The following is an 18501-nucleotide window of genomic DNA, read 5'->3' as shown; positions in this document are numbered from 1 at the left end:
ACTATGCCATGGATAGGGCTGTATGTTGCAGCAGCTAGTGCCGCCTGCTTGCTTGCTATCGCGGCTGATATTGTCAATGGTCTCTATAGCAGAAGGCGTTGGATCCCATGTAAGTTCTTCTCTCTCAACGCTTTCTCATTGGCAGTATTAGCTGTGGTGATGAAGCTGCCTGTAGATCTAACAGGCACTGACATTAGCTCCCAAGATCAATATACACGGATTAACAGCCTTGCTTTCATGTGTATTTGTATGAATCATTTCATCATATCTTTGGGGTCCATGAAGAATAATGAAATGTTACTGCACATAGCAGCTTTAGGCGTCCTAGTCATCACTATCACGGTAAATGTATGCATTCATATTGTTCAGACAGTTCCCTTAGTTCCTGATGTGTTGTATATGTTTCGCCAACAAATTGCAATGGTAGCTATCATGCTCCTCTTGCTTGCAATGACATATTCTGTATCGTTGATGTTTGTAAGCGCTAAAAGATACATGGAATTGAAGTATAACATGATGCACAAATTGGTTTCAAATAGACGACTAGGTGGAAGTATTGATGAAGTTGTAATATTGGTGAAAGGGTATTGGGTGATGGCAGAAACCAGCAACCTGCAGTGTTAGGACCAAACTCCCTACTTGGAAAGTAGATGGCGCGTTTGTCAATCCGAATGGCATTACTAGAAACTCAAAATGGCCGTCGTGAGTCCGAAATGCTGTCTTATACACATCATCCTCGCACATCCGGATCTGGTGATATCCAGAGCGCAAATCCAGTTTTGTGAAGAACCTAGCTGAGCCCAATTCATCAAACAGCTCATCCATAGTGGGGATGGGGAAGTGATCAGGCACCGTTGCTGCGTTCAAGGCCCGGTAATCAATGCAAAAACGGAATGATCCGTCTTTCTTCCATATCCGTAAAACAGGTGACGAGAAAGGGCTCTGACTGGGTCGAATGATGCCCGTCTCCAACATTTCCTTGACTTGTCGCTCGATTTCCGTCTTCTGAAAGTATGGATATCTGTACGGTCGCACGTTCACCGGCTTCGATTCCGGTAGCAGATGAATCTTGTGGTCAAACTGGCGCTTAGGCGGCATACCCGAAGGCAACCCAAACACCTTTCCGTGCGACTTCAACATTGCCAGAATTTCCTCCGGCAGATCCTTTGGAAAGCAAACCGACGCTGCTGCCTCGGTATCTGTGTCACGTTGGGGCAATTGGACAAGTTCGAACAACTCCGCCTCGCCTCGAAGTGCAAGCAGCGATGCAAATCGTTGCAACGAAACTGACCTGGTTGGGGGCGGCACCAGCTTTAGTCGGATGTGTTCGCCATTCCGCACAAACTCCAATGTACCTGCATCAAAGTCGTTCGTCACTCGCCGTAGTGATTTCAGCCACACCCTTCCTAGAATCACCTCCGGACCATGTACTGGAAGAATGTGTAAATCCACCAGAAACACATGATTTTGCACAACGATCCGTGTCTGTCTTGATGCCCAAGAGCACAATAAGGATTCGCCGTTTCCCACATAGACCCTAAAGGGTCGCACCTTCTGTAGCGGAAGCGCCAACCGTTCAGCCACGCGGGGATGTAGAAAGTCGTGTGAACTCCCCGTATCCACCAGTATGCGCACCTCCGCCGTGCCAATCATACCTGCCAGCTCAATATTGTCCTCCTTCTGCCTTCCTTCCATCACAAAGATATGCGAGATGTCTGCCGTAACCAGCTGATTCCCCGGATCATCCTCCATCTCCTCTGGAACTTCATCCTCCGAATCTTCCTCCATACCCATATATACCAAAAACTTTCCCTTACAGTTGTGGCCTGGAACCCATTTCTCCGGGCACCACCAACAAAGGCCCAAGCGGGAACGCTCCGCTTTCTGCGCTGGCGACAGCTTGAGTACCGGTAAGTTAGAGTATTCAGAAAATTTATGTTGAGGAGGCCTCGGAACCTGCTGCGACGGGGCTGGTAAAGCCATAGGCTGGCCTGATTGGCGTTGCTCAAAGCGACCACCACTACGCCTCTGAAAACCCGTCGACGGCTGTGATCTGTCAATGCAGCTGTCGTATTCTACGGCTAACGCCATGGCTGCGGCCACCGAGGCCGGATGTTGATGCTTAACCTGATTCTTCACCGGTTGTGCTAGGCCCTCGATGTAAATAGGTAGTAGAATATACTCTGGTACCCCGCGAACACGATTCAGCATCGTCTCGAAGGACGAATTGTACTCAGCCAATAAACCTGTCTGCTGTAGCTTCGCAATAAGTCCGATAAAACTCTGAAAGCACTGTGGATCGAAACGCCGCCGAACGTCTTCTAGTAAATCAGACCAATTGGCATTCGGATTGTTGTCTCTGTAATTAAAAATCCACTCTGACGCCTGTCCTTCAAACATCATCACCACGTAGTGTAACTTTTGGTCATCCGGTGTTCCCATATGATCAAAATAGTATTGCACCTTCGATATCCAATTCGCTGCCTCTGTCTCGTCAAAGCGTGGTGGTTTCATCTGCTCATAGCGCGGTTTCTCTGAACGGTACTGATCGTAGCGCGGTGGATCGGAAAATCCCCCAGCGTCTTGTCTACTCCAAGGGCTGTCCCAAGCCGTCGATCGCCTCTCGCCGCGGATCTCCTGTCGATGACATGGGTTATCCCACGCGGTCGTCTGTTTGCCCCTGTTCCAGTTGCTGCCGCTGCCCTGGTGCTCCCAGGCAGATGTCCCGTGACGATGTGTGTCACGCGATGAGGGTCCTCCGAACCCTAATTGTGGTTGTGAAGCGACCGACGTTGCTGTAGTAATTATCGGTCTCTGGAACGTCGAGTCTCCTCTCCCACCGTGCCAATCTGCATAAGGTGGATCAGGATCAGGCCTAGGTTGTGGCGGCGAGGTGTTGGATCGGCGTTCTGACGCGTCCAAACGGGCTTCTACTCGGGCAATTGACGCTAGTACATGTTCCCAAGCCAACACCGACGCATTCAAGGGTGCGGTCGACGTCGAAAGCTGCTCTAGCCCGCGAATGACGCTGGTGGAAGATACCACCATCGGTTCTGTACGTGTAGCATTCAGATGTGCCATCGATAAATGAGTTCGACAATGAAGGCACCACTTGTTAGGACCAAACTCCCTAACTCCGGTAGAATTCCTCCATGAAGTCGCGGAATCGTTTGCCCGACGATCAAACACGGCAAGAACGAGGGTTTTGAAGCAGTAGAAAGTAAATTGCGTAAAAATATTTTATTCCTTAAGAGGTGAAATAAAATACACGCATATTTATACCAGGACCCTAGGGTTGATTCGACCTACGATCCGGGAAAGAATCAACGAAGAAAACCCGGAAAGGAGCTTATAATCCACTCGACGCAAAAATAATTAAAAATAAACAATAATAATCCCCAAATAACTACAGTCACGAAATAGAAATAAACTAACAAAAATAGATAAAAGTCAGCAGCTTCAATGCTTGACAAAATCGCCAAAGTGATCTGGTTGACGTCTCTGACGGCGCGACCGGTCCTTGGCGATTGTTCTCGTCGTCTCTTTGCTGCCTTTGTCCACTGTATCCACGTCCATCTCCTCCACATGCTGCTCCGGGCTGGTCTCCCTTAGACGAGCTGACTGTTGCACCGTAACACGCAGTTTGTGTTGGCTAGATCTTCCATTACTCCTGCTACATTTCTCATCACTATTTCTATATCACTAATACTCTCGGTCACATCTAAACTCTGGCGATATCCAAGAATTATCAATTTACAGATGGCCAAATATTGTGCACATAATACTTCAAACTATAGCTGGTCCATCGATTGGATTGAACTCATTCAAACTTTTGGAGTTATCGTGGGAGTTGTAGCCTGCGGGTGCAGAGTGATAAATGATGGCCCATTCAAGGCCGCAAGGGCTTCAACGAGCTTCAGAGATGCATTCAAGCTTAACAAGCACTGGACTTTAAAGCTTGTAGAGTGGAGGGATACACCACTTCCATTTCGAGTTCAAAACCGCGTCTGCAAGAAGCTACTATATGATATAGTAAGATTTGTTCTGAATTTCTGCATTGGAGTTCAGATTCTCTTTGTTTCGGCTGCCAAACCAGCTCAGATTCTCTCTGTTTCACATGAAAAACTATGTCAAGTCCTCCGTGCTAAATTTGGGAGTACAACTCTCTTCCGTTTCTGCAAGAAAATATTCAGAGTTGGAGGATCCGAAACTTCAAGGTATGCAGCACAAGTGGATTTTAAGCAATATGTTCTTCTACTTGAAGGTGAGCCAAAGTTGCCTTATATTATGCTCAAGAGCATCTGCATGGAGGCGGATAGGCTGATACAGCAAGGCAAAAAAAAAGCAACCCACGAATCTGATCCGACTTCTGAGGAAATCTGCAAACTTCAATGGGGTGGAACGATTTGACAGCAACCAAGTTCCAAGCTTGCATTCTCATGAACCGCCAAATTGCTGGTCTCTGCCCGTCGTGACTTTGATGACTATTTTAGTTGCACTAACCGATATTGCTGATGATGAGGCTAACCAGCTACTGGCTAGTGTTGCAGAGGGCTTGTCAATTGTGAAGCTCATCGAGAAAACTTTAGACAGAAACGCGGAGTTGGAAAGCATCGTGAAAGCAGCTGATGTGGTTTGGATTGGAGTTGAAGTGTATAGAAAATGGAATGATAAAGATCTTGACAGCACGAGTGTGAGAGGTGCAACACTCATGGAAACACTGCAAAACCTCTCCAATATTGCAGAAAAGATTGTGACAGAATTCATGGCTCAAACAAGAGATGTTCTGATGCAGGACCCTCTCAATTGGGCAGCTAGAGTCATAGCTGCTAACTCAATGTATAGGATTGTTCAGACGATCTTGGTAAGGATGACAAATGGCGAGCACCAAAGTGATGCCGAACTGTTTGAGAGTGTATCCATCACCATCGCGGATATAATATCAGCGTGCCTCACCAATCTAGTGCGAGTCATAACACTCAAGTGTCAAGGAAATGACTATATGGAAAGGCATAAGGGCGTGAGCCGAGCAGCTATTCTTCTTGGTGAGAGTACGGATATTCTTGATATTCTGCAGCAGCGCGAGGTTCCAAGTTTGGATGTCGAGAAAGCTGGTAATATTGATGAGTGGAGGGCATCCATGGCGCCAGATATTGAAAATCCTTTGGCACCTCCTTCAACATCAAGTGAAAATGCAATATCTCCTTTGGCACCTCCTTCAACATCAGCTGACAATGCAACATCTCCTTTGGCATCTCCTTCAGCATCAAGTGAGAATGCAACATCTCCTTTAAAACCTCCTTCAACATCAGGTGACACTGCAATATCTCCTTTGGCATCTCCTTCAGCATCAAGTGACAATGCAACAACAGTGGGGTAGTAATTCTAATATTGTTATCCTTTTATGTTTCTCTATTGCATTTGAATTTCTATTATAAAATGTGTCTTAGAAGTGTGATTGTAACTTTTATCCATTTCTGTTCCTCTTCGTTGAACTCTTGGATTTCTGTTGCTGGTATGTTCTTGTCAAGCATGGTTGTAACTCTTTTGATATATATTTGTGTCTTAGTGCATTTGAATTTCAATTAAAATTATATTTTAATGAAGTGTGATGATTATAACTTAAATCATAATAGAGTCGGCCACTTGCTCTCCTATTTCTCCACCAAATGGATCGATTAATAGTGTGCAAATCTAACAACAAATATCAACTCTAAAACAGCAACCATATTTAACAATTAATCGAAAAAGGAAAAAAGAATGTTGATAAGCAACTTGCCATTCTTAATTCACATTTTAATTATTTTACCACTAAAAATACCTCATAATAACGTACAGAAGTAAGAAGGGGAAAAAGTAGATATAGTAAAAGAGATATGGAGAAAAAGTAAGTAAAGTATGGGAGAGACGAAAAAAAATAGGTAAAGTATAAGAGAAAAACTTTTATTTTTAGAAATGAGACTATTTTTGTGAACATCCCAAAATGGAAAAATAAACTATTTTTCGTGAACGAATTGGAGTACAATTGAGGATGAAGACTTTGTATAAATATAATAATTAGTTATTTGTAATTTATAATTCATCGTTGTTACAATAGATATCAAATTCAGAAAAATAGGTCTTGATATAAAATTTACTCCATTTACTATGATATAAAATAAAATAAAATAAAATAATTCACCTTAAAGCCAATGTAGTAGTAATTGATATGCAACATAAGTTAAATATGCGACGGTGAAGTAATGCCACGATCCCAATTCCATTGATGGACGGCTATTTTCGTGGCAGCCCATGGCGATGGCTCGACCGGCAGCTCGACCCGATGCCCAGCCTCCGCTACTTCCACCGGCTGAGGTTAGGAAGAGACAAATTACAGTAAGGACAAAAACGAACTATATGATTCGATGCATTTTATAGATTTAATTCGGAATTATTTGACAGATGAAGAAATGAAAATTACGTGTTTTGGTTTTTGGTTTCAGAACTACATACATATACAGGACAAGCCCCTTCCTTCACAAGCGTATTTTAAGACTACATAAGAACCGTATATTTCAAAATTAATGTCGATTGCATTTCTGTATGACACTATATATTGGTATTAATTAATAGATGTCGAAAGTGCTCAAATGTGTTTACATAAAAATCTTTTTTCCACCAATTCTAAGTAAAAGTTGTAGTACTTTTGATTTCAAAAATTAAACTTTAATATATTCATTCTCTCTATATATGAAAAAAGTTATTTTCTAATAAAATTAATATCAAATTCATAAAATTAGTTATTGTAAATGGCATCTCCATGCAAAAAAAATAATCTCATCTTTTCATTTCGGGATGTCCATAAAAATGGAAAGTTTTTCTCAAATTATTAACCATATTTTACCTAGCTACTTTTTTTCTCCTTATCTTTAATATTTTACCCACGTTTTCTCATTTTCTCTCATATTTTATCAATTTCTTATTAAAACTCGTATGGTCCACTTTTAGAATAAATAGAATAAAAGTTATATATACTCCATGCCAGCTATGGGACCAAAAATCTCAATGTATATGCTAACTCATTTATCTTTAATGTAATATTGTTTTCATATTTTAAGATATTTACTAACTAATCAGGCTAGAATAAAAAAAATATGGTTGCAACATTTTCTTTAGGACCATATAATATTATTTACATGCCTTAAGAGATTTACTAACTAGTAATACGTAAATAATACTACCACATCTTTTTCTTTTTCTTTATTAATTATAAAATACAAAACAAGTCGATTATGGGCACTTGACATTTTGTAAATAAATTAAATACTACTCGTACATATTAAAAGAGGAACCCAATACTAGTTAATGAATCAAATTCTTATCATTCATGCTATAAATCAATGTAAAATATTAGGATACAAGCAACCATAAACTTTATTATTTACTATCTAAGGGAGTGTTATATTGCTAACTCAATGCTTAATTGCTAACTACAATTCAATAATAGCCATTATATATTCAAATTAAAGGCATAGATCATCAACCACGAAATGTCAATACGATCAACAAAAAACGTCAATAGGGCTATAGGATTAATTCCAATAAAAATCAATAAGGGTATTAATGTCAAGTTAGTTATGACTAACTTTTAAAAGAAATCCCAAAACTTTAAATCCATATAACATATATCAAATTAAAGATAATTTTATAAGGATTCCAACGATATACTACATGCATATGTTCCGACGTCAAAATTTGAAAAAATTTTCATTTTTTTTTTGAATTTTCGTATTTTTGACGAACAGATTTATGTCAATACACCTTACATAATATGTAAATATTATGCTTGTAAAATGTAAATATGAAATTGTGTTGACATTATTATGTCTTCGTGTTGATGTATTTCATACACTGTATTGACATTGTATTTCTAAACCCTAAATTTGATAGTTGCTATTATCTTTTAAATATTAAAAAATGAAAAACGAAATTACACATGGCAAATTGTAGACCACAAGATTTCTAAAATCTTATGGTCTTAAATTAGTTGTAGTTAGCAACTAAGGGATGAGTTAGCAATTGATCACTCCCCTTACTATCCATAACCAAAACAACAAATCATGAAATTAATCTATAAGCGTGAAGCAGCATAAGTTTTTTTTTTTTATACGAGAGAAAAGGCTGAAACCGCTTAGAGATCGGTGAGCAAAGAAACCAAAGTTCAGTATCAACCCTAAGCAGCATAAGTTAATTAGGCAACGGTGAAATAGTGCCACAATCCTGATTCAATAGTCGGCCCGCTACTTCGGTTTTGGTGCCCGTTACCCCCCGGCGTGCTCCCGTGCCCCGGTATGATGACCATTTCGTCTCCGCCGCCCTTTGCTCGGCCTCCTCTACTTCCCCCGCCACCTCTGCCACCACCTCCGCCCTTGGCACAAGCAACATCACATGTGAGGAGGAGACAAATGATAGTAATGACGATAACGAATTTTATGCTTCGATGCATTTTGTTGATTTTGGCAGTGTTTTAAAAATCGGTTTGGACCAGCCAGTTGGACTGGGAACCGCCAACCGGTTGAACCGTTTTTTTTATTTTCAACATTTTTTTCAAAAATTCGAGTTCAATGAGATTCGAACCATAGAATCATGGATGCAAGTCCAACTTCATTACCATTCCACCACTTCAATTGTTGTGACATAATAATAACTTTAATTATTCTTATAATCAATAAATAAATTTTCATTCATTCCATAATTTATTATTATTTTTATAAATTGATTAATTATTATGATTAATTGTAATAAAATATATTATTAATACTTATTATCTAATAAACTTTGATAGTAATTTATCACACTAAATTTGAATATTGTCATACATATATTTAATTAAATATAAGTTTTAATATATTAGGTATATATTTATACAATTATATTTTTATTTCACTAAAATTTAATTATACCTATCCTCAATTAAGCTTAATAAGATTTTATTATTCATTAAATTTGATCAAAAACTACATTTTATTATATGAATTTGATCAAAACTACATTTTATTATATATAAGATATTTGAGTATTTATATAATATATTTAATTATATATGATACAATAAAACGTCCGGACCAGTGGCTGGACCGGTCAGACCAGTTGAATCGTGAACCAGTAGCTTCGCCGGTTTGCTTGCCTGTTCGGTTTTTAAAACATTGGATTTTGGTAAGGGGTGAGCAACAGTTTTAAAGAGATTTGGAAAGACCGTGTGCTTCATAAGAAGAATAATAAATATAATTATATTTACTCGTCTTCTATTAATTAGTATTATGGAAGATTCCATAAATATGTGTAATATATGGAAATATAAAGGGATGTACAATAATAAATCAAATTAAATTCCGATTTATATGAAATAAATGATAAGACTAAATAAGATGAATTGGAATTGAATTGCATACCGAACAGCCCTAATAACTATTAATTAATTGTATTGGTGGGATGGAATAGTTTGCTACAAGCAACCATAAACTTTAATAATACTATTGAGTAGGCATAACCAAAACAACAAATTATGAAATCAATCTATATTCTATAAGCAAAACGAAGCATATGTCAAATAAACAATGGTGAAGTAGTGCAACAATCCCAATTCAATAGACGGCCCGCTGCTTCGATGATTTCCGTGCCCGTTACCACCCGACGTGCCCCCGTGCCCCGGTATAATGACCGCTCCGCCGCCCTTTGCTCTGCCTCCTCTACTTCCGCCACCTCCTCTACTTCCTCCGCCACCTCTGCCACCTCCACCATGGCCGCCACTTCCGCCTTTCGCACGAGCAACATCGCATGTGAGGAGGAGACAAATTATAGTGAGGACGAAAACAAGCTTGATGGTGCAATGCATTTTATTGATTAGTGAAGTAGGGTTAGTAAGTTGAGGAAGAGAGCCACGGTTTTAAAGAGATTGGGAACGTGTAAAAGATATTGCTCCATATAATTATATTTACTCGTTTATTAATTATTATGGAAGATTCCATGTATATTTGTTAAGTATATGGAAATATTGATATTATATGAAATAAAATAATAATGACAAGACTAACTAATGTACTCAATAAGACGAATTGGAACAGATTTTCGTGAAAATTGAATTTAAATTATCAAAATCTATAAATTAAATTGTGAATTATGAACGGAAAGTTCCTAACCAAAAAAAATAAAGAGAAAGAACGAATGAAAGACGAACGAATATTACTAAATTAAACCAAACAAAATAAATATTAAAGCTATAGAAATGGAGAATAATCACTTTAAATTTTACAGTCTTGTTTGTCTGAATGAAAGTATAGCGAAAGCAAAATAGAATAATACTATATACTCTATTAACATAGGATAGTTATACCGGTTATTACCTAGCTATTTGTGGGTATTGTTGGACTTGGTAATATTCAAGGCTTAAAATTGAATAAGTATAATACTAGTGTTATTATATCATGCCTTAATATTTTGAATCAAATTCAATTTGAAATTATATGAAATAAAATAATAATGATAAGACTAAATAATATAATCAATAAATTGAATTGGGATAGATTATCGTATTCATTTTTCAAAACTGATTTTAACTTATAAAAATCCTTATTAATTAAATTTTGGATTGTGAATGGTAAGTTCATAACCAAAGAAATAATTAAGAGAAAGTAAGAATAAAAGACAAACGAAAATAACTATATCAAAAAATAATAATTATAGAAATGGAGACTAGTTACCTTAAGGTCTTGTGTTTATCTAAATAAAAGTAATGTATAATTAAATAGATGACCACTAATTTTTTACGGGACCATTATATATGGACAAAAATATACTTATTTAGGACTAAAAGGTATTACACTTAATGTGTAAAACTAAAAAAAAAAATTGGACAAGTATAAGGGACCAAATTTTGACTTGGACATAATGCGTGGTGGTATATTCATCTAATTGTTTGCATGAATACGATGTAATGGCTCCATCCATGCACAATACAATACTATATTTCATGTTTTATATGGTGGTACAGTAATCTCATCTAAATATAATTTTGTGTAATGGCCACATATGTATATTTCTTATAGGGGAGTGATTAATTGCTAACTCATCATTTAATTATTAACTATAACTAATTTAAGGTCATGGGATGTTAGAAAACGTGCGGTCTACAATTTGCCACGTGTAATTTTTATTTTTATTAATTAAATCGAAAAAGATAAAAAAAAATCTCCAAATTAGGGTTTTGGATGAAAATGTCAATATAGTGTTTCGAAAATATCAACATAATGCATTGAGAATGTCAACACAATGCTTTAAGAATGTTAATCCATTGCTTATATTGACTTTCTACATGTATTATATTGACATATTTTATACAGTATGTTGACATTTCTGCCGTACAAAAAAAATTAAAAATTTTTGAATTTTTTTTCAAATTTTGACGTCGGAACATATGCATGTAGGATATCGTTGGAATCCTTATAAAATTATCTTTAATTTGATATATGTTATATGAATTGTAAGTTTTTGGATTTGTTTTAAAAGTTAGTTATAACTAATTTTGTAGTTAATTGACATTAACATCTCTATTGATATTTTTTGTGCTTGATATTAATACTCAAGGGTTGAATGATCTTCACCTTTAATTTAAAAATCTAATGCCTATCATTTAGTTGTAGTTAGCAATTTAGGGGTGAGTTAGCAATATAACACACCGCATTGCTTATATCAATATATCAATTTCACAATATTATATGCGCGCAATGACGGATCATGAAATCTTGATTTCGCAATTGTTCTATTCGTATAAAAGATTGAAATAAATTGATTATGGGCATATGACATTTGTAAATAGATTAAATATATTAATAGAGGAGTCCAATTCTAGTTAATGAAAAAAATTCTCTATCATTCTTGATATAAATTAATGTAGAATATAGGTAATTACTTGATTGACAGTAGTTATGAAATTATGAAATGTAATTGGCATTTTTTTTTATATGCTAAAATGCTCAAGCCAAAAAGGTGGCGAGCCAAAGAGTACCACAAGAAAGTTCAGCAACAACCAAAGCAATAAAGCCAAGCAAAACAAGAGTTAAGCACCACAAAAGGCAAAAACACGCTACCAAACAGAGCGGTCCCTGAAAACGCACTCCACGCAGCACACCCAAAAGAGAGGAAAGAGCAGCATACAAGCAGAGAAAAGGCAAGGAAAACGAACCGTAACACACACCCAAGTCAAGCCCAAAAAAGCAAGCAAGCACCTCTTTGCATCTTATGTGGTCACAATGATTTGAAGTTTCATCCACGCAATCAGTCTGAGACCCTTTTTTAGGGGAGTTCCAGCAAAAGCCCTTTGCTCGGGTATCTTGAAGTCTTTCATCCTCTGATGTCACCAAAATTTTCCTTTGCCAGGAAATTGTAATTGGCATATAAAAATAGTTTGTTACAAGCAACCATGAACTTTACTAGGTCTAATCAAATCAACAAATTATGAAATTAATCTATAAGAGTAAAAAAGCGCAAGTTAAATAGGCAACGGTGAAGTAACAGCACGCTGCTTTGGTGCGACACCACCACCAGTGGCAAGGGCCGTGCACCGCCTCCTCCTCTGTTGTTACCGCCTTTCGCACGAGCAACATCGCATGTGAGGAAGAGACAAATGATAGCAAGGGCTAAAACAAACTTGATGATGCGATGCATTTTGTTAATATGATAAGGGATTAACGTGATCCATCAAAAGAGCTGGCGCGAAAGGGAAGTCCTGGAATCATCATTTAATCCATATTCCTTTTTGCCATAAGAGCAACTCCAAGGGAGAAAGTAAATGAAAAGGATATATCATGTTTATTCCTTCTCAAACAGTGCAATATACCTTTCTAAAAATTAATCAACTCCAAGAATAAAAGATATATAGAAAGGTATATTATTTAAAAAAAATAAAATAATAGTACAAAAGCATTAAAAAACATAAAGTGTAATACCTTCTCAAATACCTTCCCACTTGGAGAATGATTTTTTATGAAAAGAAGGTAAATATGGTGGTTATATAATTTTACCTCTCTATCAATGGAGAGGTAAAGATACCTCTTCAAAATGGGAAAAGGTATAATACCTTCCCAAATACCTCTTCCCTTGGAGAATGTTTTTTCACGAAGAAAAGATAAATATGGTAGTTATACTAGTTTACCTCTCCATTTATCTCTCCTCTTGAAGATGCTCTAAGTGTCAGTTTCTTTTCAAACTCCTTGTTGGGTTTAAAGTTTTAGAAAATCATTTTGCTTTTAATATCCTAAATCGACTATACAGTGCCATAAAACATGGATATTCACATATGTTTGTTGAATCTTTTAAACGGAGCACCGAGCCATGAACATAGGCAAAGGGAAATGTCCCGACAATGGCAACAAAAATACCAAAGTTTATAATGCATTTTTAAATGGTTCTTATATTATATAAGCTGAAAGTACACAATGTAGTTATGTACAAGACACCACACATTACATGTGAGGGCTTTATTTATGTGTATACATAATTTGACTATTTAATACTATGTTACATTCAGAACTAGTTTGTAAATATTAAATAATTGAAAATAATTAATATATTACATAGTATTTACTTTTATGCATATTTTAATGTCATTAAATTAAATATTTTAAGATTAAGAAAAAAATCTAACTTTTATCACCAAATCTAAATATTTTAAGATTTAGAACACGACCGGTTAAGAAAACCTTAAACCCGATCACGAACACGACCTGCTACTCTCAAATCCGAACACGCACGAATAGGGCTGGGTCGATACGATATACCGTATCAAAAATTTTATTTCGTTATCATACCGAAAATATCGATATGAATGAATTTCGTATCGTTATTGTTTCAAAAGTTTCGGTATATCGAAATTTCGGTATGGAAAAAAACTATACCGTTACCGTTTCAAAATTTCGGTATATCGTACCGAACTTCGGTATACCGTTCTGAACGGTATATCGATATTTCGTACGATATACTAAAATTTTATACCATTTCGAATACCTTTATACCAAAACTTATAATTTCAAAACTAAAAAATAAAACCAAAATTAATATAATTTTAACATAATAAAATAAACATTGTCCACATCTTCATAATCAAAATATATATAATTAAGTTATATGGATATCTTTATGATTTAAATTTTTAATCTTAAAAAAATAAATTATATTATTATTATTATTATTATTATTATTATTATTATTATTATTATTATTATTATTATTATTACTATTATTATTATTATCATTGGTATAAATGGTATAAACGATATGTATCGATAACTCGATACGTATTGATTTTCGATATATTTCGGTATACCGATAATATCGATATATACCGTATATTCGATATAAAACGGTATATCACGGTATAAGAAAATTCATATCGTTATCATACCGAAAACTTTCGATACGGTATTGTATCGTACCGAAAGTTTCGGTATACCAAAAATTCGATATATTTCGATATTTTTCAATATGATACGATCGATATACCGTTTTTTCAGCCCTACGCACGAACCCAACATAAACCTATTAACTACCTTGGGTCAACACGACACGATAACAACAAGTACATGCCCGACATTATAACAACACGGCCTGCTAACACAGTTAGAACATGAAAGCACGATAAGAACCCGATTACAATCTCATATTCCACTAACTCATTCTCACTCACATTTTATTATGAAATTAAATACTATAAAATAGGATTCATATTCCACTAACTTTATCAACTCATTTTCCATTACATTTTTTAAAACACGTGCACGGTCAAAATGTGATAAAATTCCAAAAGAGTAATGTTGTACTTGTCCATAAATTTGGCTTTTAACATTTTAATTTGTCCAAAGAGTGGTAAAAGTAAGAGAGACGAGGATAATAGTATTTAAAGTAACGTAAGTAAATAGTGGAACCTACATTATTAAATTGATATAACTTTCCAAAAATGGAATGCATATATTTTTGTGGGACGGACGAAAATAGAAAGTGCGCATATTTTTTTGGGACGGAGGAAGTATATAATTTTAATTATTAATTTATTCTTTTTTAAAAATCAAGGGTTTTTAAGAACAAAAAATGGGCTTTGAGGAATTATTAATCATTGACTATATTGTTGCCACGATAAGCCCAGGCCCAACTAATATTACCCAAGCATTCTGAGTTTGTCTCAAAACGACAACCACCGTCCAATTCCAGTGCTTCTGAGTTTGTGAAGAAACATTTATTTTAAGAATAAATGACACTACACTTTTTTATCTGATAATTACTATCCAATAATGATAGAAATATTTTCTTATATAAATTACTTCAATTTCGGTTCTGTGATTAAGGTTGTCTTTAGCAAATAAAATTATTGAGTAACCATCCAAATAAAGTTCTCAATTTCTTGAACACTGATGATGATCGTCAATAATATAACTTGCAACTATTAATCCATAGATCGATGTTGATTTTACTAACATGGTAAATCCCAACTTAATTATGAAACGGGACCTTATATTAATCCATAGATGTTAATCTTATTGTTAGGTGATACTATTCATTGTAAATGTCGTTGCTAAAATCATGTTTCAAAATCCACGACATTGATTTTAGTACGCAACTGGTAAAGTAGACGAAAGAAAAAGAAAACATGATTAAAGAAGGTAACAACGAGAAAATGAGGTGAGAAATTTTTCATAAATAGAAATGAGACTATTTTAGTAGACGGATCAAAATAGAAAAATGAGACTGTTTCGACATAATTTTCTTTCATGATAAGAATTGAATTATTCTTTTTTGGTAAAATTTCGACCATCCTTTTAAGACTTGATTAAAGTCGACACATGCATGTCACACATGAGTCATGGACCATGGCAATGCTGATTGATTGTTAAGGTACGAACCATAAATCAGGTAGGACACTTGCTTTTTTATGGAAAGACATTGACTTGTAGACTTTTGAGAAGGCTGTTCTCTGGCTATACTCTTCATCAAAAACTCATTTGACTGAAACAAGAGTGTGGTATATACATACTACATACAACTTGACAATGTTACCTTCATCTGAGTGCATCCGTATACGTGAGGAGGTGCAAATGAAACTTGATTCAACCATGCCATGGATAGGGTTATATATTACAGTAGCGACTGCCGCCTGCGTGCTTGCTATGGCGGCTGATTACTTCATGTCCTCTATGAGAAAAAGGTATTGGCAAAAATGTAAGTTCTTCTCTCTCAATGCTTTCTCGTTGACAGTAGTAGCTGTCACCATGAAGCTGCCGGTGGATCTAACAATCACAGATATCACGGACGAAGATCAACTAGCACGGATTTGCAGCCTTGCTTTCATGTATGTGTATTTGCATGAATAATTTCATGATATCTTTTGGGTCCATGGAGTTAATGAAATTGTGCCCAACATCGCTGCTTTAGGCATCTTAGTCATTACTATTACAGTAAATGTATGCATTCATATTGTTCAGATACTTCCATCCATTTCAGGGATGGTATACATGTTTCCCGAACAAATCTTATCTCTTGTCATCATGCTCCTCTCTCTTGCAATGTCATGTTCTATGTCGTTGATGGTTCCTAGCGCCAAAAGGTACATGGAATTGAAATATAATGAGATACACAAAGAGATTTTAAACAGACAAGTAGATAAGAGTTTCGATGAAATCCGAATATTGGTGAAAGGGTATTGGGTGATGGCAGAGACCGCTAGCCCACAGTTTGTGCTGGCAAGATCTCGCGTTTCTTCTACTTCAGCTCTCTTGTGTATTTTGACAGTCCTACTATTCTCCTACCTATTTCAAAATGTTGTACGTTTCCAGTTGTCCGGTTCAGATTTGATCATTTATTGTGAATATTCAGACTATAGCTGGTCCATAAGAAGTATTCTGTTATGTCAATTTTTGGGAATGATCGTTGGAAGTATTGGTCCTATATCCAGATGGTTCATTGCTTGGACCATCAAGGTTACAGAGACGGAGCCAACGAGCTTCAGAGATGAACTCAAGGTTGACAAGTACTGGACCTCGAAGCTTGTAGAGTGGAGGGAAACACCACTTCCCTTCCGAATTCCAAACAGAATCTGCAAGAAGCTACTTTATGATGTAGTAAGATTTTTTCTAAATATCTGCATTGGAGCTCAGATTCTCATTGTTTTAGCTGGAAAACTGGTTCTGTTTCTCACTGTTATATTTTGGAGAGTGTGTTTCTTTCGTTTTTGCAAGAATTTGAGAGAGGAAGGAACCGAATCTTCAAGGGATGTGGATTTTAGGCAATATGTCATTCTACTTGAAGGTGAGCCACAATTGCCTGATAAAATGGTCAAGGGCATCTGCAAGAAGGCGGATAGCATGATACGGGAAGGCGAAAAAACCCAACTTAAGAGTCTCATCCGACTTCTGGGGAAATCTCCAAACTTCAGTGGGTGAGACGATTTGACAGCAACCAAGTTCAGAGCTCGCATTCTCAAGAACCTCCAAATTGTTGGTCACTGCCCATTGCGACTTTGATGACTATTTCACTTGCACTAACCAACACTACAGATGATGAGGCTAACCAGCTATTGGATGGTGTTACTGAGGGCTTGTCAATTGTGAAGCTCATCGAGAAAGCTCTGGACAGAAATGGGGAGTTGGAAAGCATTATAAAAGCAGCAGATGCGGTTTGGATTGGAGTTGAGGTATACAGAAAATGGGATGATATAGATCTTGACAGCACGAGTGTGAAAGCTGCAACGCACATAGAAACACTGCAAAACCTCTCCGATGCTGCAAAAAAGATTGTGACAGATTTCATGGCTCAACCAGGAGTTGTTCTGATGCAGAACCCTCTAAATTGGCCTGCTAGAGGCATAGCAGCTAACTCAATGTACAGGATCGCTCGGACATTCTTGGGAAGGATGACAAATGCTGAGCACCAAAGTGATGTCGAACTATTTGAGAGTATATCCATCACCATTGCGGATATACTGTCAGCGTGTCTCACCAATCTACTGCGAGTCATAAGACTAAAGTGTCACGGAAATAAATTCAGAGAAAGGCATAAGAATGTGAGGCGAGCAGCTCGTCTTCTCGGTGAGAGTAAGGAGATTCTTGAAATTCTGCAGCAGCGTGAGCTTCCGCATTTGGATGTCGAGAAAGCCGGTAATATTGATGCGTGGAGGGCATCCATGGCGCCAGATATTGAAAATCCTTTGGCATCTCCTTCAACATCGAGTGACGATGCAATATCTCCTTTGGCACCTCCTTTATCATCAGGTGACACTGCAATATCTCCTTTGGCATCTCCTTCAGCATCAAGTGACAATGCAACAATAGTGGGGTAGCTAGGAATTCTAATGTTGTTATCTTTTTATTTTTCTCTAGTGCATTTGAATTTCTATTACAAAATGTGTCTTAGAAGTGTGATTGTAACTTTTATCCGTTTCTGTTTCTCTTTGTTGAACACTTGGATTTCTGTTGCTCG

The 18501-nt window shown here is 36.7% G+C and overlaps 1 protein-coding gene and 1 pseudogene across 2 annotated transcripts; one reads left to right on the top strand and one right to left on the bottom strand.

Moving 5' to 3' along the window:
- Window positions 1-543: 543 nt before the first annotated feature.
- Window positions 544-3081, bottom strand: LOC148932102 (uncharacterized). Its single transcript, XM_089064999.1, has one exon. It carries the CDS (start codon window positions 3079-3081, stop codon window positions 544-546), a length of 2538 nt encoding a protein of 845 aa, XP_088921125.1.
- A 12907-nt stretch (window positions 3082-15988) lies between these two features.
- Window positions 15989-18501, top strand: LOC125191914 (uncharacterized; annotated as a pseudogene). The gene is made up of 2 exons (XR_016135336.1): window positions 15989-16375; window positions 16528-18501. The product of XR_016135336.1 is annotated as an uncharacterized LOC125191914 (transcript).

Source organism: Salvia hispanica, chromosome 2, assembly GCF_029641045.1.
Source record: "Salvia hispanica isolate PSC_SH4W2 chromosome 2, Shi_PSC_v1, whole genome shotgun sequence".
In the NCBI taxonomy this organism is placed as follows: domain Eukaryota; kingdom Viridiplantae; phylum Streptophyta; class Magnoliopsida; order Lamiales; family Lamiaceae; genus Salvia; species Salvia hispanica.
This window is presented reverse-complemented; position numbering and strand designations above follow the sequence as displayed.

Excerpts from the sequence above, each read along its gene's own strand:
- LOC148932102 (XM_089064999.1), bottom strand. The coding sequence starts at position 3,081 with ATGGCACATCTGAATGCTACACGTACAGAACCGATGGTGGTATCTTCC.